The sequence below is a fragment of the Eretmochelys imbricata genome, chromosome 1 (genome assembly GCF_965152235.1).
Source record: "Eretmochelys imbricata isolate rEreImb1 chromosome 1, rEreImb1.hap1, whole genome shotgun sequence".
Taxonomy (NCBI): domain Eukaryota; kingdom Metazoa; phylum Chordata; order Testudines; family Cheloniidae; genus Eretmochelys; species Eretmochelys imbricata.
The window spans coordinates 309,718,778-309,735,429 of NC_135572.1; the positions used below are offsets into that span (position 1 = coordinate 309,718,778).

Below are 16,652 nucleotides of genomic sequence, written 5' to 3' on the forward strand. Positions count from 1 at the left end.
CGCTTCAACAAAATTAGTTGTCCCTCCCCCACCACCCCCCGTGCCCGACCCCCAAGGTCCCCCCCGCACCACTATTGTTAAGATACTTGCCACCCCCCACGCTGGGGCACCGGCAGCAGGAGGCACCGGGGTGATTGCTGCTGCTGCGCCCACCGCCCCCCCAGATTCTAGGAAACCCCCCCCAGCTGGCCGGAAGGACCAGGGCGGGATGAAAGGAAAGGGCCCCGCTAAAACCACTAAGCCCTCCATGGCAGGGGCTGCCCCCACCGTTGTGGCCTCGTCATCAGCCGTGGCACCCCTCCCTGCGTTTCCCTCCACCAGCTCTGCGATTGTCCCTCCCCCGGCCCCCAGGACGTATGCCCGGGCGGTGACAGGCTCCTCCCTGCCTGCCGCCCCGTCATCTCGCCCCTCTCCGCCACCGCCACCATCACCAGCGGCCGGGACCCTTTCCCCGCCTTGACCAGGAAGCACGGTGTCCGTTGCCTCCTGGTGCCCGCCTCGCCCCACGTGGAGACATACGTGCAGGCGTTGGCGAAGGTGGTAGGACCCACGCCTATTGTGGCGGCCTCCAAGATGTATGGGAAGGTCATTTTTTTCTTAGCTTCGGAGGCTGCCGCCCAGGAGGCGGTGGAGAGGGGCCTGGCGGTGGGGGGGGGTGTTTGTCCCCCTAGAGCTGCTAGAAGACCTGGGCGTTCGCCTCGTCCTCACCTCCGTTCCTCCCTTCTTACCCAATGCTGCCCTGTTACCCGCTCTCTCCACTCTAGGGAAACTTGTCTCTGACATCAGCCCTCTCCCGTTGGGCTGCAAGGACCCCACCCTCCATCACGTTTTTTCGTTCCGCCGGCAAGTGCAGCTTCTACCGCCGGCAGGGGCGCGTGACGAAGAGGCGCTCGAGGGGTCTTTTCTAGTCCCCTACCAGGGAGCCCGCTATTGGGTCTTTTACTCCACCGGAGAGGCCCGGTGCTACCTCTGCCGCTCAGCGGAGCATGTCCGCAGAGACTGCCCTTTGGCCCGGGGGGGGAGGGGCACCCGAAACCCCCGAGACCCGGCAGGACATCAGCCCCGTCGCTGCCGACGCCCCTGGCTGCCCGGCACCTGAAACCAACCCTCCTCCTACTCGACCCATCGCTGCTCCCGTCCGGGCCCAAGAGATACCTTCCCTACAACGCCCGGGCGAGCAAGGGAGTTCCACCCTTGCTAGTACCAATCCAGCAGAGCCCATGGAGGAGGGTGTGGCAAGGATATTACCGGGTTTAGGAGAGGGGCCGCCCCAAGGAGAAACCCCCGCCCCTCATGCTGCCTCACTGCTACCCCCCCGAACCCCTGAACCATCGCCTCCGCCCCCCGACACGACCCCTGCTAACCAATCCCCAGATGACGCTATGGAGGGCTGGACCCTAGTCCAAGGGAAGCGAGGCAAGCGGAAGGCTCGAGCTCCGCTGCATCCATCCGACGCGGAAGCCCCCCGGAAGACCAGGAAAGGAGGCACTGATATCTAGCCTCCCGCCACGGCCACGAGTGAGATCCATCCGCTGGTGTCGGGAGGGGAAGACGGACTGGCATTGGAGGGCAGAATCCCCCCTCCACGGGAGACCCTCCCCTCCGAGACTTCTGAGGACGCCGCTTCTGCCTGGATACCACCCGAACCCCCCGCGGACCCCGAGGTGACCGTTGAGGCGGGTCCTAGAGGAGAGGCCCCCGGGGTGGCAGGAGCTGGCCTCTCCCCCGTGTATGCGGAGATTGAGGCCCTAGATTTGACCCCGGTCACCCAGGGAGGGGATGATCTGCTGCCGGCTGGCCTCAAGCTGGGCAACCTTACCCCAGCCTCCCTTTCTCCATGCTCCCTCCCCCTAATTGCCTTCCCGGGCGAGCACCCTGCAGAAGGTGGTCCACCGCCTGATGCCATGGCCGCTAAGAACACCATGGAGCCAGTGCCTAGCATTATTGGGAGCCCCCTCCCTTACCCTTTAACCCTTGACTCTGCTCAGGAGGCACTTTCCTTTAGCTGCTTGCCTCCTGAACCCCAGAGCCTTACCCCTGCCCCTACCCCTACCCCTGTCCCTGCCCAAGTCCCCTCCTCCTGCAATGCTAATGCCGCCCCTGGGGTTATTTCCTTTCCGCCTTTCACAGATTCCCCCCAGGGAGCAGTCTTTGCACTTTCTAGCTGCGACCCATTAGGAGTGGCAATTTTTTCCCTGCCATCCCCTTCCACCCCAAGGCGTGAAATGAATTTAATAACCCCAGCCTGTCAGACGCCCCGTTGGTGGTCCGCACCCTGTCTACCCACCTTAGCGGACCACAAGGCTGTATTAAGAGTCCCACCAGGGAACACCTCGGAAATTGTGACCCCACCCCCCCATGAGCTGCGGCATGCACTGCGGAAGTTCCGAGAACACACCCATGGCGCCCGCAATAGGGTACAGCTGGCTCTTCAGCTATGAGGGGACTTTGATCAAATCCTCCAGGCCACAAGGGCCCTTATAAAGGAGGGCAGGGGGCAAGGAAGGCGCGGTGCTGCGGCCTACGAGCGAGCCCGCAGCTTCTGACACGATCTACTGATCCACGGGATGGGTCACAAGTTGCTGCGCAACCCGCCAGGGGCCCTGAACACCCCCGACAACAAGAAACCCCCACCCCCCCCAGCCCTCCACATGACTCCTCTTATTATTGCGACCCTGAATACCAGGGGCTGTAGGATGGCTCTCCGAAGGTACCAGGTGCTCTCTTACCTTCGGGAAGGGGGGTACTCTTTAGTTTTCCTGCAGGAGACCCATATGGACCCAGCTGCCGAGGACAGGTGGCGGCTGGAGTGGGGGGACGGGGTATACTTTAGCCACTTCGCGACTTGGCAAGCTGGAGTGGCGACCCTGTTCTCCCCCAACCTACGGCCCGAGGTGCTAGGGGTCACTGAGGCCGTGCCGGGCCACCTGCTGCACCTTCGAGTCCATATGGAGGGGCTCGTGGTCAATCTTGTTAACATGTATGCCCCGCAAATGAGCTCCAGACGGCCACAATTTTATCAGCGGGTGTCCGACTTTCTCGGCACCCTGGATTCGCACGAGTGCCTGGTCCTGGGAGGGGACTTTAACACCACCCTCGAGGAATGGACCGCTCAGGGGCCGAGCCGAGCCCGGCTGCCACGAATATTCTCCGAGGGATAATTGAACATCACTCCCTAGTGGACGTCTGGCGTGACCATCACCCAGATGACACTTCCACGTTCACCTTTGTCCGGGTGGAGGCCCATCGGTCACACCACTCTCGGTTGGACCGTATTTACTTATCCCGTTTCCATCTTTCGCAGGCCCACTCCTCCGCCATTCGGCCGGCCCCATTCTCCGATCATCATTTAGTCACCGTAACGGTCTCCCTCCGTGCAGAGAGACCGGGGCCGACCTATTGGCACTTTAATAACAGCCTGTTGGAGGACGGGAGCTTCGTGACGTCCTTCCGGGAGTTTTGGCTGGCCTGGCGAGAGCAGTGGCGTGCCTTTCCCTCGGTGCGGCGATGGTGGGATCTCGGGAAGGTGCGCGCCAAGCTCTTCTGCTGTGACTACACTCGGGGCACCAGCCGACGGCGAAATGCGGCGATAGAGCAGTTGGAACGGGAGGTCTTAGAGATGGAGAGGCGCCTGGCCGCCAACCCCGAGGACCCGTCCCTTTGCGGACCGTTCCGGGAGAAGCGGGAGGAGCTCAGGGCCCGAGGTGCCTTCGTTCGGTCCCGCATCCGCCTCCTTCGGGAGATGGACTGCGGCTCCCGCTTCTTCTATGCCCTGGAGAAAACGAGGGGGGCCAAGAAACACGTCACCTGCCTTCTTGCGGAAGACGGCACCCCCCTCATGGATCCGGAGGAGATGTGTGGGAGGGCCCGTGACTTCTACACAAGCCTTTTCTCCCCGGATCCGACCGATCGTGGCGCTTGCGGGGTGCTCTGGGAGGAACTCCCCATGGTCAGCGTGGGCGACCGAGACCGACTAGAGCTGCCTCTCACCCTGGCCGAGTTCTCAGAAGCCCTCCGTCGCATGCCCACCAATAAATCTCCGGGCATGGATGGGCTGACCGTGGAGTTTTACCGCGCGTTCTGGGACATCCTTGGCCCAGACCTAGTCACCGTCTGGGCTGAGTCCTTGCAGAGCGGGGTCCTCCCTCTGTCGTGCAGGCGAGCGGTGCTCGCCTTGCTGCCGAAGAAGGGGGACCTCCGCGATCTACGAAACTGGCGTCCCGTCTCACTCCTTAGCACGGATTACAAAATCGTAGCGAAAGCAATCTCACTGCGGCTAGGGTCCGTGATGGCGGACTGTGATCCACCCAGACCAGATCTATACTGTCCCGGGTCGCAGCATTTTTGACAACCTATTTCTAGTCCGAGACCTTTTGGAACTCGGGCGGAGAGATGGTCTGTCGTTCGCCCTCCTGTCTCTTGATCAGGAGAAGGCGTTCGATAGAGTAGACCATGGGTACCTCCTGAGCACTTTGCAGGCGTTTGGATTCGGACCTCAGTTTGTGAGTTTTCTCCGGGTGCTGTATGCCTCCGCGGAGTGTTTGGTTAGGCTCAACTGGACCCTGGCTGAACCGGTCAGCTTCAGGCGAGGAGTGCGGCAGGGGTGCCCCCTCTCGGGCCAGTTGTACGCTCTGGCGATCGAGCCTTTCCTTTGTCTCCTCCGCAGGAGGATGACAGGGTTGGTGCTGCGGGAGCCGGAGCTGCGGCTGGTCCTGTCGGCGTACGCCGATGACGTACTCCTCGTGGTCCAGGACCCGGGCGACTTGGCGCGAGTGGAGGCATGCCAGGCCATCTGTTCGGCAGCCTCCTCCACCTGAGTCAACTGGGTCAAGACCTCTGGCTTGGCGGTGGGGGACTGGCGGCAGGAAGCTCCCTCCCACCCGCGCTTCAGACCATCCGGTGGAGTGCGGGTCCACTGCTCTATCTCGGCGTTTACCTTTCCGCCACGCACCCTTCCCCGCCGGAGAACTGGCAAAATTTAGAGGGCGGGGTGATAGAGCGGATCCGGAAATGGACGAGGCTACTCCGATATCTCTCCCTCCGAGGGAGAGCACTGGTGCTTAACCAACTAGTCCTGTCCACGCTCTGGTACTGGCTCAACACCCTGGCCCCGGCCCCGGGTTTCCTGACCCACCTCCGGAGATTGATTCTAGAGTTCTTCTGGTCAGGAATGCACTGGGCCCCTGTTGGGGTTCTTCATCTACCCCTGAAGGAAGGAGGGCAGGGCCTGAAGTGTCTGTACACTCAGGTCCGCGTTTTCCGCCTCCAGGCCCTGCAGAGGCTCTTTTATAGTGCACATAGTTCGGCGTGGAGCATACTGGCGCACGCCTTCCTGCGCTGTTTCCAAGGGCTCCGATATGACCGGCAGCTCTTTTATCTTTGTCCGAGGGGTTTTCCGCTAGACCTCTCCAGGCTGCCGGTCTTCTACCAGGACCTCCTCCGTACCTGGAAACTGTTTCTAACAACCAGGTCCGTGGCGGCCACCGTGGGAGCAGATCTCCTCACGGAGCCCCTGCTACACAACCCCCAGCTCCGTGTGCAGGTGGCGGAGTCCCGCTCGGTGCGCCAGAGGTTGGTCCTGGCGGAAGTCACGAGGGTCGGAGACCTCCTGGACTACAACTGGAGAGACTGGCTGGATCCCCTGACGCTCGCTCGGTGCATGGGGCTCTCCAGCCCCTGTACCCCCCGGCGCATACTTCAGGAGGTGAAGGCCGCCTTGACCCCCGCTGCTTGGGCTTATGTCAACCGAGCCTTGTGCGAGAGCGCACCCCGCCCATCCTCTACCCCAGGCCCGCCGGACCTTTCCATTGGGCCCCTACCCCGTAGATCCCAACAAACCCCTCACCCTTTCACTGCAAGCCGGCTGCATGAACTGCAGCCGGTCAGTTTTCAAATTGCACCACGGAAATATTTATACACACTCACACTTCACACCCTTCACGCCCACACCCTGGTGTCCCGCCCAGATGCAAAGTGGCGGGACCTCCTGCCACCTTTGGAGGGTGAGCAACCTCGATGGGCCAGCCTGTATTCCACCTTGGTCCCAAGGCCCGTCGGGGACATCAGTTGGCGGCTCCTTCATGGAGCTGTGAGCACGGGCGTGTTTCTGACACGGTTCACACCCATCCCGGATACTTGCCCTTTTTGTAATGTGAGGGAAACCCTGGCGCACGTATATTTAGAATGTGCCAGATTGCAGCCCCTTTTTCGGCTCCTCACAAATATTCTATTGCGCTTCTGGCTTCGTTTCTCCCCTCACCTTTTTATCTATACACTTCCCATCCGTGGCCCCACAGAGTCGCGGGATCTTCTGGTCAACCTCCTCCTAGCCTTGGCTAAAACAGCCATTTATAAAACCAGAGAGAGGAGGTTGGCCCATGAAACGTCCTGCGATTGTGGGGCCTTTTTCCGATCCTCAGTACATTCACGTATCCGGGCGGAGTTCCTTTGGGCGGCGTCCACCGACTCCCTTGACGCCTTCGAGGATCGGTGAGCGCTGTCCGGGGTTCTCTGCTCGGTGACCCCGTCCGGTTCCCTCCGTCTGACCCTTTGATTGAGGGGAAGAGCGAGAGACGCCAGCCCCAGCCGTTGCCGCTGTGGATACCATCATTACTGTCATCTAGGAGGGGTCCTATAATACATGGGTGTCTACCCCCTCACCCCTAAACCGCCCACCCCGCAGCCGTGCCCATCTTGCTGGGCACTCTCAGGAGAGGGAGGATCGGTGACACTGGGCGCAGCACTAGGTAACTCGAGGGGGTGGAAGACCACGAGTGTCGAGGAAGCCCCCCCGCTCTAGGCCACCAGGTAACTCAGGAGGGTGGAAGACCACGAGTGTCGAGGAAGCCCCCCCGCTCTGGGCCCAGGCTAGCCTGAACACTTCTCCCTCCTTAAAGCTGCTGTGTTATACCTTCTGTTTGCATTGTTTTGTTGCACAGTTGTTTTGTTTTCTTTGGTAATTTTGTAAGTGTTACCAATAAACTTCTTTTCTGTTTCAAAAAAAACCTTCCCTGTTACCTTACCCAGGGAAAAGGGACCTACTTAGCCTGGGGCTAATATATCTGCCTTCTGTTACTCTCCGATAGCCATCTAGCCCAATCCTGTCACGCTACATATAGGATTGCTGTCACAAAGAGATTAGAAAAAAATCTTTGTCCAGTTTAACATTGCATTTGATAGCACCTTGCATGTATATCTGTTTGTCCCGTAAATTGTTTACTCAGTTTCCCATGTTGTTTACGGGGGTCTTTCCCTCAGCAACAGCGGAGAGAGGGAGTCTAAAAATCATAAAAAATGGCTGGGGGATTTGGGGATGTTATTTTTAACCCATATTTTGAAATTGACTAGATTGCAGATTGACATTGTCTCTTTAATAGAACGTATCAATGAAGAGGAAGGGGGACTCCATTAAAATCTATATGTTTGCCATTTGGCATGTGGGCTTGGCATTTATATTGTAAATTAATGGCCTGAAAATAATATTTCTGGTTTTGGCATCTTGGACTACCCATTTGTGTCTGTGCTTGAAAGCTTTATTTATTCTTATTTGTTATAGTTTTGTAACTTCCATTTATTTTGTAATCTGTTCTCTCCTGTTTTCCTCCAGTAACTTTGATTGCCCAAACATTCTTCATCACTCTGATATGATAGTGTACTGCAATTGTCTTGGAACATTCTTATACATTTCTAAAATATGTTATTTACTTCTGTTTGTAAGACACATATTTAATTGCAGAAATATATTTTAAAGAGTTAGAACTGTCTCAAAACTTAATGCAGCTGGTGAAATGCATTACTGCACCAACGTTTTTCCTCATAACCTGAGTTCAAACCTTGGCTTTTGTCACAAGTTTAAAAACAAAACAAAAAAGTCGTTCTTCATGCAGATCACAGAACTGCTACACAGTTTGGTACAATCACTATTCTCTATTCAGCAGAATCCCAGGACTGTAAAAACAGGGTGCATTGGCAGAGTTGTAGGGAAATCTTGCACAACTCCTTGTCCTCACTATATGTGACTCAAGCCAATGCTATTAATCCGTCACCTTCACAAGCACTAAATGCACTTCTCAGCCTTAAAAGTAACTGTCTAACAATGAATAACAAAAGAAAATGATAAAGTGAATACTTTGTTTGGATGATTTGAATGAGATTTTTAAAAACTTCATGGAGTGAAAATATTAGAAAAGTGATGCTGTATTAATGGCTATATCTCACATCTTCAAATAATGCCTTTGAGCTTCCAAACATGCCTATCTAGGGGAAAATGAGATTTGTGCTGCAGAATAGTAAGTATGTTATCTTTTGAAGGAGATAGAAAAAGGAGTTTTATGTGATGTGAGAATCATGATTTATCCAGCTAAACATCAAATATTGCATAACCGTGTCTTCCTGGTAGTAGAGTACAGTTAGGAAGCTATCTAGGAAATTCATTCTGTTGTTTGTTTGTTTAAACTCAAATCTTTTATTTAATAATTTGTTTAAAATGCACATAGCGTCTTTCATTCTAACAGATCCCAACCACTGTGTTTTAAAAGTTCTGTAGTGCTAGTAGCCAGTCATCATGGGGCACGACATTGGGTGGAGGAGGACATGTTGGCCAAGGACATCAGTGTCCAATCCTATGACATGTGCTATGGGACATTTTGTGTCCATGCAAAGCAGACAGGCCTTTTCATTTCATATAGTCTCCTCTGAAAGACTCCCACCGTTAAGATTGTACTGTACTCCATTTATTTGCCTCAGGAGTCAGCACTGATGGGATGTGAATTGGTGGTTTTAGGGAGTTTAGTGGAAGGCATTTCACATCTGATGCTTAGACCTCCAGGTCATCTCTGTCCTCCTCCATCCTCTTCCTGTTTGAAGGAGTCATTATTGAGCACGGTTTTGATTTTGAAAGATATTATCACCCAATGGTGTGATGTGGTGAATGCTTTTCATTTTCAAACTTTTTGATGTGACAGACTCTTAAGCCGAGGTTGCTGATATGTACTATCTGCAACCTCTGAGAGTATTGGTTGGCTGGAAGTCAGAAGACACTATTGTCCCAGATTCTAAGAACTCAAAAAGAGTTTGGAATTCTTGAGTGGGTTTCTTCTTATTGGCAGTAAAATGTTGGAGCTCCATATGTGTTTTGGATCCTGACAATCATGCTCTTTTTTTTTTTTCTCTCTCTCCCTCCCTTCCTTCCTCCATGCCTCATTCCAACAGTTGAGAATAGCTATAAGACACTTCTGACCAGTCTCTGAGGAGATGGAGACAAGGTGTTTTCAGTGAGGCTCTAGACTTCAAATGTGTTTCACCTGTTGGTCCAATAATGTTTGAGTTAGTTGGCTTCCAGGATATGCGGCAAAACCTTAATATTTTCCCCTGGCTTATGTCTGAGAAAGTGGTTTGAATACACTGAGTTACTTTGCATTGGCAATTCACAGTCCCTGCACTTTCCAGAGAGCAGAGCTGGCTGTCCATAGAGAGGAAGCATTCTAAAGAATGCAGCAGCTCCACTCTGCACAGAGAATGAGTACCTTGCCAATACATCATTTGGGCTGAGAAAAAGCATGAGAAATTTTAGCCCAAAGGTTATGTTTTCCAGAGGATGACAAACTTTGTGGTCTTGAAATGCATAGAATGAAAGTGCCTCCTCAAGTGTAACTACCGTATTGATACTGTGAAACAACATAACAATTATCTTCAGGCACAGTATGATTTGTTATGAGGTGGTGGTGGTGGCTGTAGTTGTTTTTCTGCTAGCAAAGTTCTGTGAGCACAGTGTTCTGAAATTTCCACCTGTCACTCTAAATCAGATGAGGCTAATGGCAAGGATAGTCAAGCTTCACTTTTCCAATGTGTTTCTTTAAGCCCATAATTACTAGTAAGAACTCAGACTACTTTTATGATATCTGTTTCTATTAAAAATGTCCTCACCTTGTCTGTGCTTATGTTAAGACACTGAGGATCAAATTTAAATTAAGCATATACAACTCCATTGCACTTATTTACACCGGGTCTCAGGGCTTGGCCACACTTGCGAGTTACAGCACAATAAAGGAGCCCCGGGTGCACTAGCTCACTACCCGTCCACACTGGCAAGGCACGTAGAGCGCTCTGACTCGCGGCTACAGCGCTGCTGGGACTCCACCTCGACGAGTGGAATAACGTTTGCTGCGCCCTCACTGGAGCACCGCGGCGCCAGTTTGAATGAGGTGTTGCTTTACTGCACTCTGATCAGCCTCCGGAAACATCCCATAATCCCCTTAAGTCAAGTGGCCACTCTTGTCATTGTTTGGAATCGGCTGTAGGAATGCGGAAATGCCATGTGAAAGCTCCGATTCTGACAGCTGGCTGCTTATCTCCTCCGAGACAAAGCAACCATTAGTTGGAATGCTGTGTGTGTGAGAGAGAGGGGCGAGGGAGGTCTGCTGCTGTCTGAACTTACAAGACAGCATGCTGACATGCTCTCAGCCCCCCAAAAACCCACTCTCTCTCCCCCCACATACACACAACACACTCCCTGTCACATTCCACCCCACCCCACCCCCATTTGAAAAGCACGTTGCAGTTGCTTGCTTGCTGGGATAGCTGCCCATAATGCACCGCTCCTAATGCCGCTGCAAGTGCTGCAAATGTGGCCACGCCAGTGCGCTTGAAGCTGTCAGTGTGGACAGACTGCATCGCTTTCCCTACTGCGCTCTACGAAGGCTGGTTTAACTCAAAGCGCTCTACATCTGCAAGTGTAGCCATGCCCTAAATTTGGGCCTCGAGGTAAATCCAGTTAATATGTTCCTTGATAGATCATTTAACCAGCTGAGGAAAAAAAATCTCATTGTCAATGGTATTTCTTTCCATCTAATCTGTATTGCATTATTTGAGTTTCAGAGCTTCTCTGGATTGTACACTACCGTTATGTATGCTGTTGAAATCTTTCTAACTTTCAAGATTCAGCTGTATATTCTCATTATTGTGCATTAACGATTAATTATTAAGATATGATATGATATGATATACAGTCGTCCAAAATATAAAATATCTTGATGGAATGATCTTAGCTAGACTTGCTTTTTTTTTTTTTTTTTAAGGTTGAGTGTTCAAATACTTTTTCTATTTACCCAGAGAGAAATTCTGGAGCAACAGCAGCGTGAAAGAGATGATACAAGCTTTCATAGCATATGTATGTTCTGCGATAAAGAATTCACAGGAAACAGGTTTGAAGTTTGAGCATATTTACTATTGTTTTCCTCTTAATTAACTGTTAATTGACCCTGTCCTTTGTTCACTGATTGTAAAATATGCCACTGAGCTGGCTTGTGGATAACAGTAGGGCTCTGGAACTGGGGAAAGATTCTGATGTGATTCTTGGAACCAGACTTCTGTACCCTGTACTGTTAAGAGCTGAAAGTGTTGTTTAGCCCAGAGATTGGGAGCCTGTGAAACCATCTTACACCAGATTTGACCAAGCTAAAGATCAGCATTTGAAGGGATCTTCATCTAATAATCCTCAGATGGAAGTTGAAAGTCAGTTTGTCTAGCTCAGGGGTGGACAAACTTTTTGGCCCCAGGGCCACATCAAGGAATAGAAATTGTATGGAGGGCCATGAATGCTCAAAAAGTTGGGGTTGGGGTGCAGGAGGGGGTGTGGGCTCTCGGGTGGGGCTGGGATAAGGAGTTTGGGGTGTAGGAGGGTGCTCTGGGCTGGGACCAAGGGGTTCGGAGGGCAGGAGGGGGATCAGGGCTGGAGCAGGGGTGCAGGAAGGGGTTTGGGTTCTGGCTGGGGGTGCGGGCTCTGGGGTGGGGCTGGGGATGAGAGGTTTGGGGTGCAGAAGGGTGCTCTGGGCTGGGATCGAGGGGTTTAGAGAGCGGGAGAGGGATCAGGGCTGGAGCTGGGGGTTGGGGCGTGGGGAGAGGCTCAGCGGTGCGGCCCCCAACCCAGCACTCCAGCCGGAGCACCAGAGCGGGGCTAAGCCACGTGGTGCAGCCCTGGACCTAGCGCCCCAGCTGGAGCGGGGCCGTACCACGTGGCTCGGCCCCCAATCCAGTACCCCGGCCGGAGCAGGGCCGAGCCACTTGGTGTGGCTCAGGGGCTGGCTTAAATCGGCTCGCGGGCCGGATCTGGCCCATGGGCTGTAGTTTGCCTACCCCTGGTCTAGCTGTATGGGAATATATAAAAGAAGGAAATATGAATCGTCATATGAATAAATGTATGTAAAATGTGGAACTGATAATGAGAGGTGGAAGGACTTTAACGAGTCCTCTGCATGAAATTTAAAAATTAAATGGAAATCCTCCCTAAATATTTTGAAAAGATGGTGATTAAAAAATAAATACAGCTGACCTTTCAAGGAAGTTTTCTAATAGGGAGCATCTTGATTAATTTCTTCCATTCCAAAGACGTAGTGCCTGATTCTGATTTACACCAAGCCCCATTACATCACGATGAATTTTTGGGTGCATTACAGAAGAAACTTGAGAAGTATATACAGTAGTATTTTTTAAAATATAGCCTTAATTTTTTTGTTAGATAACCAGCAGAGAGCAAGCTGAGAAATGACCTCTTATCACGTTTCTCAAAACACCTGTACAAATTAGTAGATGAACTGTAATAATAATGTGGGTCAAAAATAAAATTGTGTTGTTGTTTTCATTTAGTGGCTCAGATTTCATGCATGTGGACTAAGTAATTGAAGTGTTACTGAAACATGCAGTAGGGCTGAAATTAAAATTTTCTACTTCAGTAAGTCAAACTAATTCCATCCCTACCAGCAACAGAAACGTTATTATTGCTGCTTATTTGATGCTGGCTTGTCTACATTTCAATGCAATTAGTGTGTGGTAAAGCACTAACTCAGTGATTCTCACATGCTTACACAAATATATCCAATGTTCTTTAATATCTTTTGTAGGTCTGTTCTTTTCAATCACATGGCAAGAGATCATGCTTTTAATGTTGGGCTGCCCGATAACATTGTAAATTGTAATGAATTTTTGGCTGCATTACAGAAGAAACTTGACAAGTATGTAATCTTTTTGGAAAAAATAGCCTTAAGTCATTTTACTGTTAGTCTTGAAAGCAATTTGGGCTAAAATGTAAGTGAGCATTCAGGAGGACTTTAAAAATTAGGATGTTGCTCTCCCAGGTGTAATCTTAGAAAATTTACTGTTTTCTTTTCACATTTCATTCTGGCTACTTCATAATTTCTTGTATTATGTACATTGATTTAAGTGATGGATTAAAGGTGTGATCTTTCAACCCTTATGCACACAGAGCTCCCATTGACTTCGGTGAGATTTGTGTGCAGTAAGGGCTACAGTATCAGAGCCTACATGCATTCATAGATCCCAAGGCCAGAGGAGACCATTGTGATCATCTAGTCCAGTGGTTCTCAAACTGTGGGTTGGGACCCCAAAGTGGGTTGCGACTCAATTTTAATGGGGTCACCAGGGCCAGCATTAGACTTGCTGGGACCTGGGGCTGAAGCCCAAGCTCCATTCCCACCCAGGGCGGCGGGGCTTAGGCGCCAGCCCCTCTCCCACTACCCAAGGTGGTGGGGCTCAGGCTCTGGTCCCTTTTCCCCGCATCTGGGGCAGTAGGTGTCGGGCTGTGCCCCAACTCCCCGGGGTCATGTAGTAACTTTGTTGTCAGAAGGGGGTCGTGGTGCAATGAAGTTGGAGAACCCCATATCTGGTCTGACCTCCAGTATAACACAGGTGATGGAACTTCCCCATAATAATTCCGAGAACAGAGCTTTTAGAAAAACATCCAATCTTGATTTAAAAGATGTCAGTGATGGAGAATCCACCACAACACTTGATAAATTGTTCCAATGGTTAATTACGTTCATTGTTAAAAATTTACGCCATGTTTCTAGTCTGAATATGTCTAGCTTCAGCTTCCAGCCATTGGATCATGTTATACCTTTCTCTGCTAGATTTTCATACTTCTTTGAAATCTTCATACTTCTAGGCAGGTTTTCATACTTCTTATTTTAAACTTCTTTTGGCTAAACAGCTCCTACATCACCCAAGGCAGCACTCCTCTGTCTACCTTCTGTTATCTCTCTCTTTGTATACCAATGGTGCAGGCCCCAGCCTTCTGCATGCTCCTATGCATTTTTCATACTCCCTCCTAGCTCCTCTAGGATACTTGTCTCTCTGCAATACTCCCAGTATCTGTGGTGATACAAACCAGAAAGCTATGTAGGCGTGATCACTGTGGTGTCTGTAAACCCTAGCTCTCCTTTCAAATAAGGATTGAGAAAGTAGATGACAACCATGGCTAGTAAGGGATTTGTTGCTACACACATTGCAAGCAACATCTCTCTGTTCTTACCAGGCATGTGTACACATGGAAATTGTTGGTTTCCCGTGGCACGCAAGGGTGAGAGAGCAGACAGCTGAGCCAGTTGCTCAGTGGAAAAACTACTGTATCCATGGCTACTTAAAGAAATTTGATTTGAAACCGGAACAGTTTTAGGAAGTAATTGATGATTCACTGATTGAAAATGACTTAATCATGTGCTTTTTAAAAGATTCTGAATCAGAAAACCTTGTGCTGCCAACTAAGTGGTAATTCTGCGTGTTGCAAAGTGAGAGATCTGAGTCCAAAAGCCAGCCTTGGCTGCTTGTTCTCCACGTAAGTTGGAGTTGACATCATTTCAGAGTCAGAGTGCTCTTTTGTGTGTGACCAACCCAGAGAGAGTGAGAGAGAGACTACTCAGTACCCCATATTAGTTAATATTCTACCAATGGAAAGCACAGATAAATCTATGTAAATATTATAGTGCTAGAAAAATTTGTTGTAGCATAAATTTTACAAGTGATAAGATCCATAGGAGAACCTTGTTAGTGGCAGCTAAATTGATATATTAGAATAAATTTGAATACATCTAATGTTCATCCACGCCATAAACCTGTCAGACCCCTTTGAAATAAGGAATTTTTGACAACACTCATTGAGATAAGCCATGTTTCAACATTCAGGGTTACTCCATTAGCACATACAGCGTGGTCCCAGTAGCTCCCTTACTTTGCCTACTAAACCAGTGACAGTTGTGGTCTACAAGGTCTCGAGATCCATTAACCAGTGGCCTCTCAGCCTTCATGTAATTACATAGCCAGCCACAGTGAAGAGCCCACCAGTTTCTTGTTCTGCATCCATAGGTGTAGGAAGTTTTACCAGACTTCTGCTTCAGAACAAAAACATTTTTTTAAAAAAATTGGGACATATAATTGCCCCCAACTCAGGCAGTGGAGTACATGAGCCCAGCTGCAACACAGGCCAGGCAGCTCATCCCCTGGTCCCGTCTCTATTCCCAGAATTATCTGAGGCTAAAAAGGGCTAGAGAGGCTTCAAAAGGGGACTTGAGAGAAGTCCTGAAGGGGTAGGCAGCACAGACTCTTCTTCCTCCCTTCCCCCCATGATAGCAGCCTGCTATCAGCTCATGTAAACAATGACCCAGTCAGTGTGTTTCCAGCTGCTCCATCACAGGGTTTTCCTACAGCTCTCAGTCCTAGGGTATTCCTTCCCACTAGAGCCTGATTCCTCCTGAACACTTTCTGTCACTACCAGCCTCAGTTAAATGTGGATTCTGGGATTTACCATAATGGACTCAAATCTGGCATAACAATTCTTCTCCAGGGGAGGCCCAATAGACCTACTGTGCTGATCCAGTAGACCTATGCGCAATACAGATGAACTGCAAGATCTCTTTTTTTTCTCCCGAGAGGGATCCAAGGGCAGTAGGCACAGATGCTGTCTCCTAGAGGTGGCCTCCTTTTCCCCTGCTAACCAGAACTATCCAGGAGGGAGAGGGCACTGGTAGTATGGATGGCTCTATACTGGCTGAGAGGGCCAACTTCTCTGATCTCCTCAACATGGATCACTCCGACCCCATTGTCCTGCCCTCCCAGCTGGCAGTGGAGTACACGAGCCCAGCTGCCACACAGGCCAGGCAGCTCATCCCCTGCTCCCTTCCCTCTTCCCAGAAACACCTGAGGCAGAAGAGGGCTAAAGAGACCTCAAAAAGGGAAGTTGGGAGAAGTCATCAAGGGGCAGGACCTTTTCTCTAAGGGACCAATTTTTCACCCAGAGCCAGAACACCTAAAACAAACTGCCTGGTTTTGAGTGCTAATATCACATGAGAGGAAGGACTCTCAGAAGGTGTAACCTCCACTGTGCTGGCATCTAGAAAATCTTCCACAAATTCTTCCCATTCCTGAACTTGGTGGAAGTTCAAGTTGTGGTGCAGGAAACATAGCTTCTCTCCTTTGCGATCTTGGAATTCTTACTGATGGGCCTGACTAAGGGCTTCATTGTTTCAACCGCAAAAAGCGAAGTGCCTGCGTTGCCTAGCATACTTTCCTCCACAGGCAGGAAGAGGATCTCTTTATACTGGGGTTTCAAGCAGTTTCTCACAACTGCATCTTTATCCTCCTACGATTCATCAAGGGCTGCCATGGGACCTCAGTTTGGTTTTTAAAGTCCTGTCCCGACGTCCCTTTGAGCACCTCAGGAAGGTATCCAGATATTTCTTCTCCATCAAGATGACCTTCCTGATAGACATTGCCATCACTTGAAGGGTGTCAGAGCTTGGGGTATTATCTATTGAGGAACAGACTGCATATTCCACAATGATAAAGTGGTTCTTCAATCAGGCCTG

At 50.7% G+C, this 16,652-nt stretch overlaps 1 protein-coding gene across 5 annotated transcripts in view; it reads left to right on the plus strand.

Moving 5' to 3' along the window:
- Nucleotides 1–16,652, plus strand: part of ZNF277 (zinc finger protein 277) — a 93,326-nt gene that overhangs the window by 58,899 nt on the left and 17,775 nt on the right. For all 5 annotated transcript variants that reach the window (XR_013347976.1, XM_077834123.1, XM_077834104.1 and 2 more), the window contains 2 exons: nt 11,110–11,201; nt 12,897–13,007. Coding sequence is in view for 4 of the 5 variants with exons in the window: in XM_077834123.1 (XP_077690249.1) it covers nt 11,110–11,201; nt 12,897–13,007 (203 nt within the window). In the remaining variant the exon portion in view is untranslated. The remainder of the gene's footprint in view (nt 1–11,109; nt 11,202–12,896; nt 13,008–16,652) is intronic.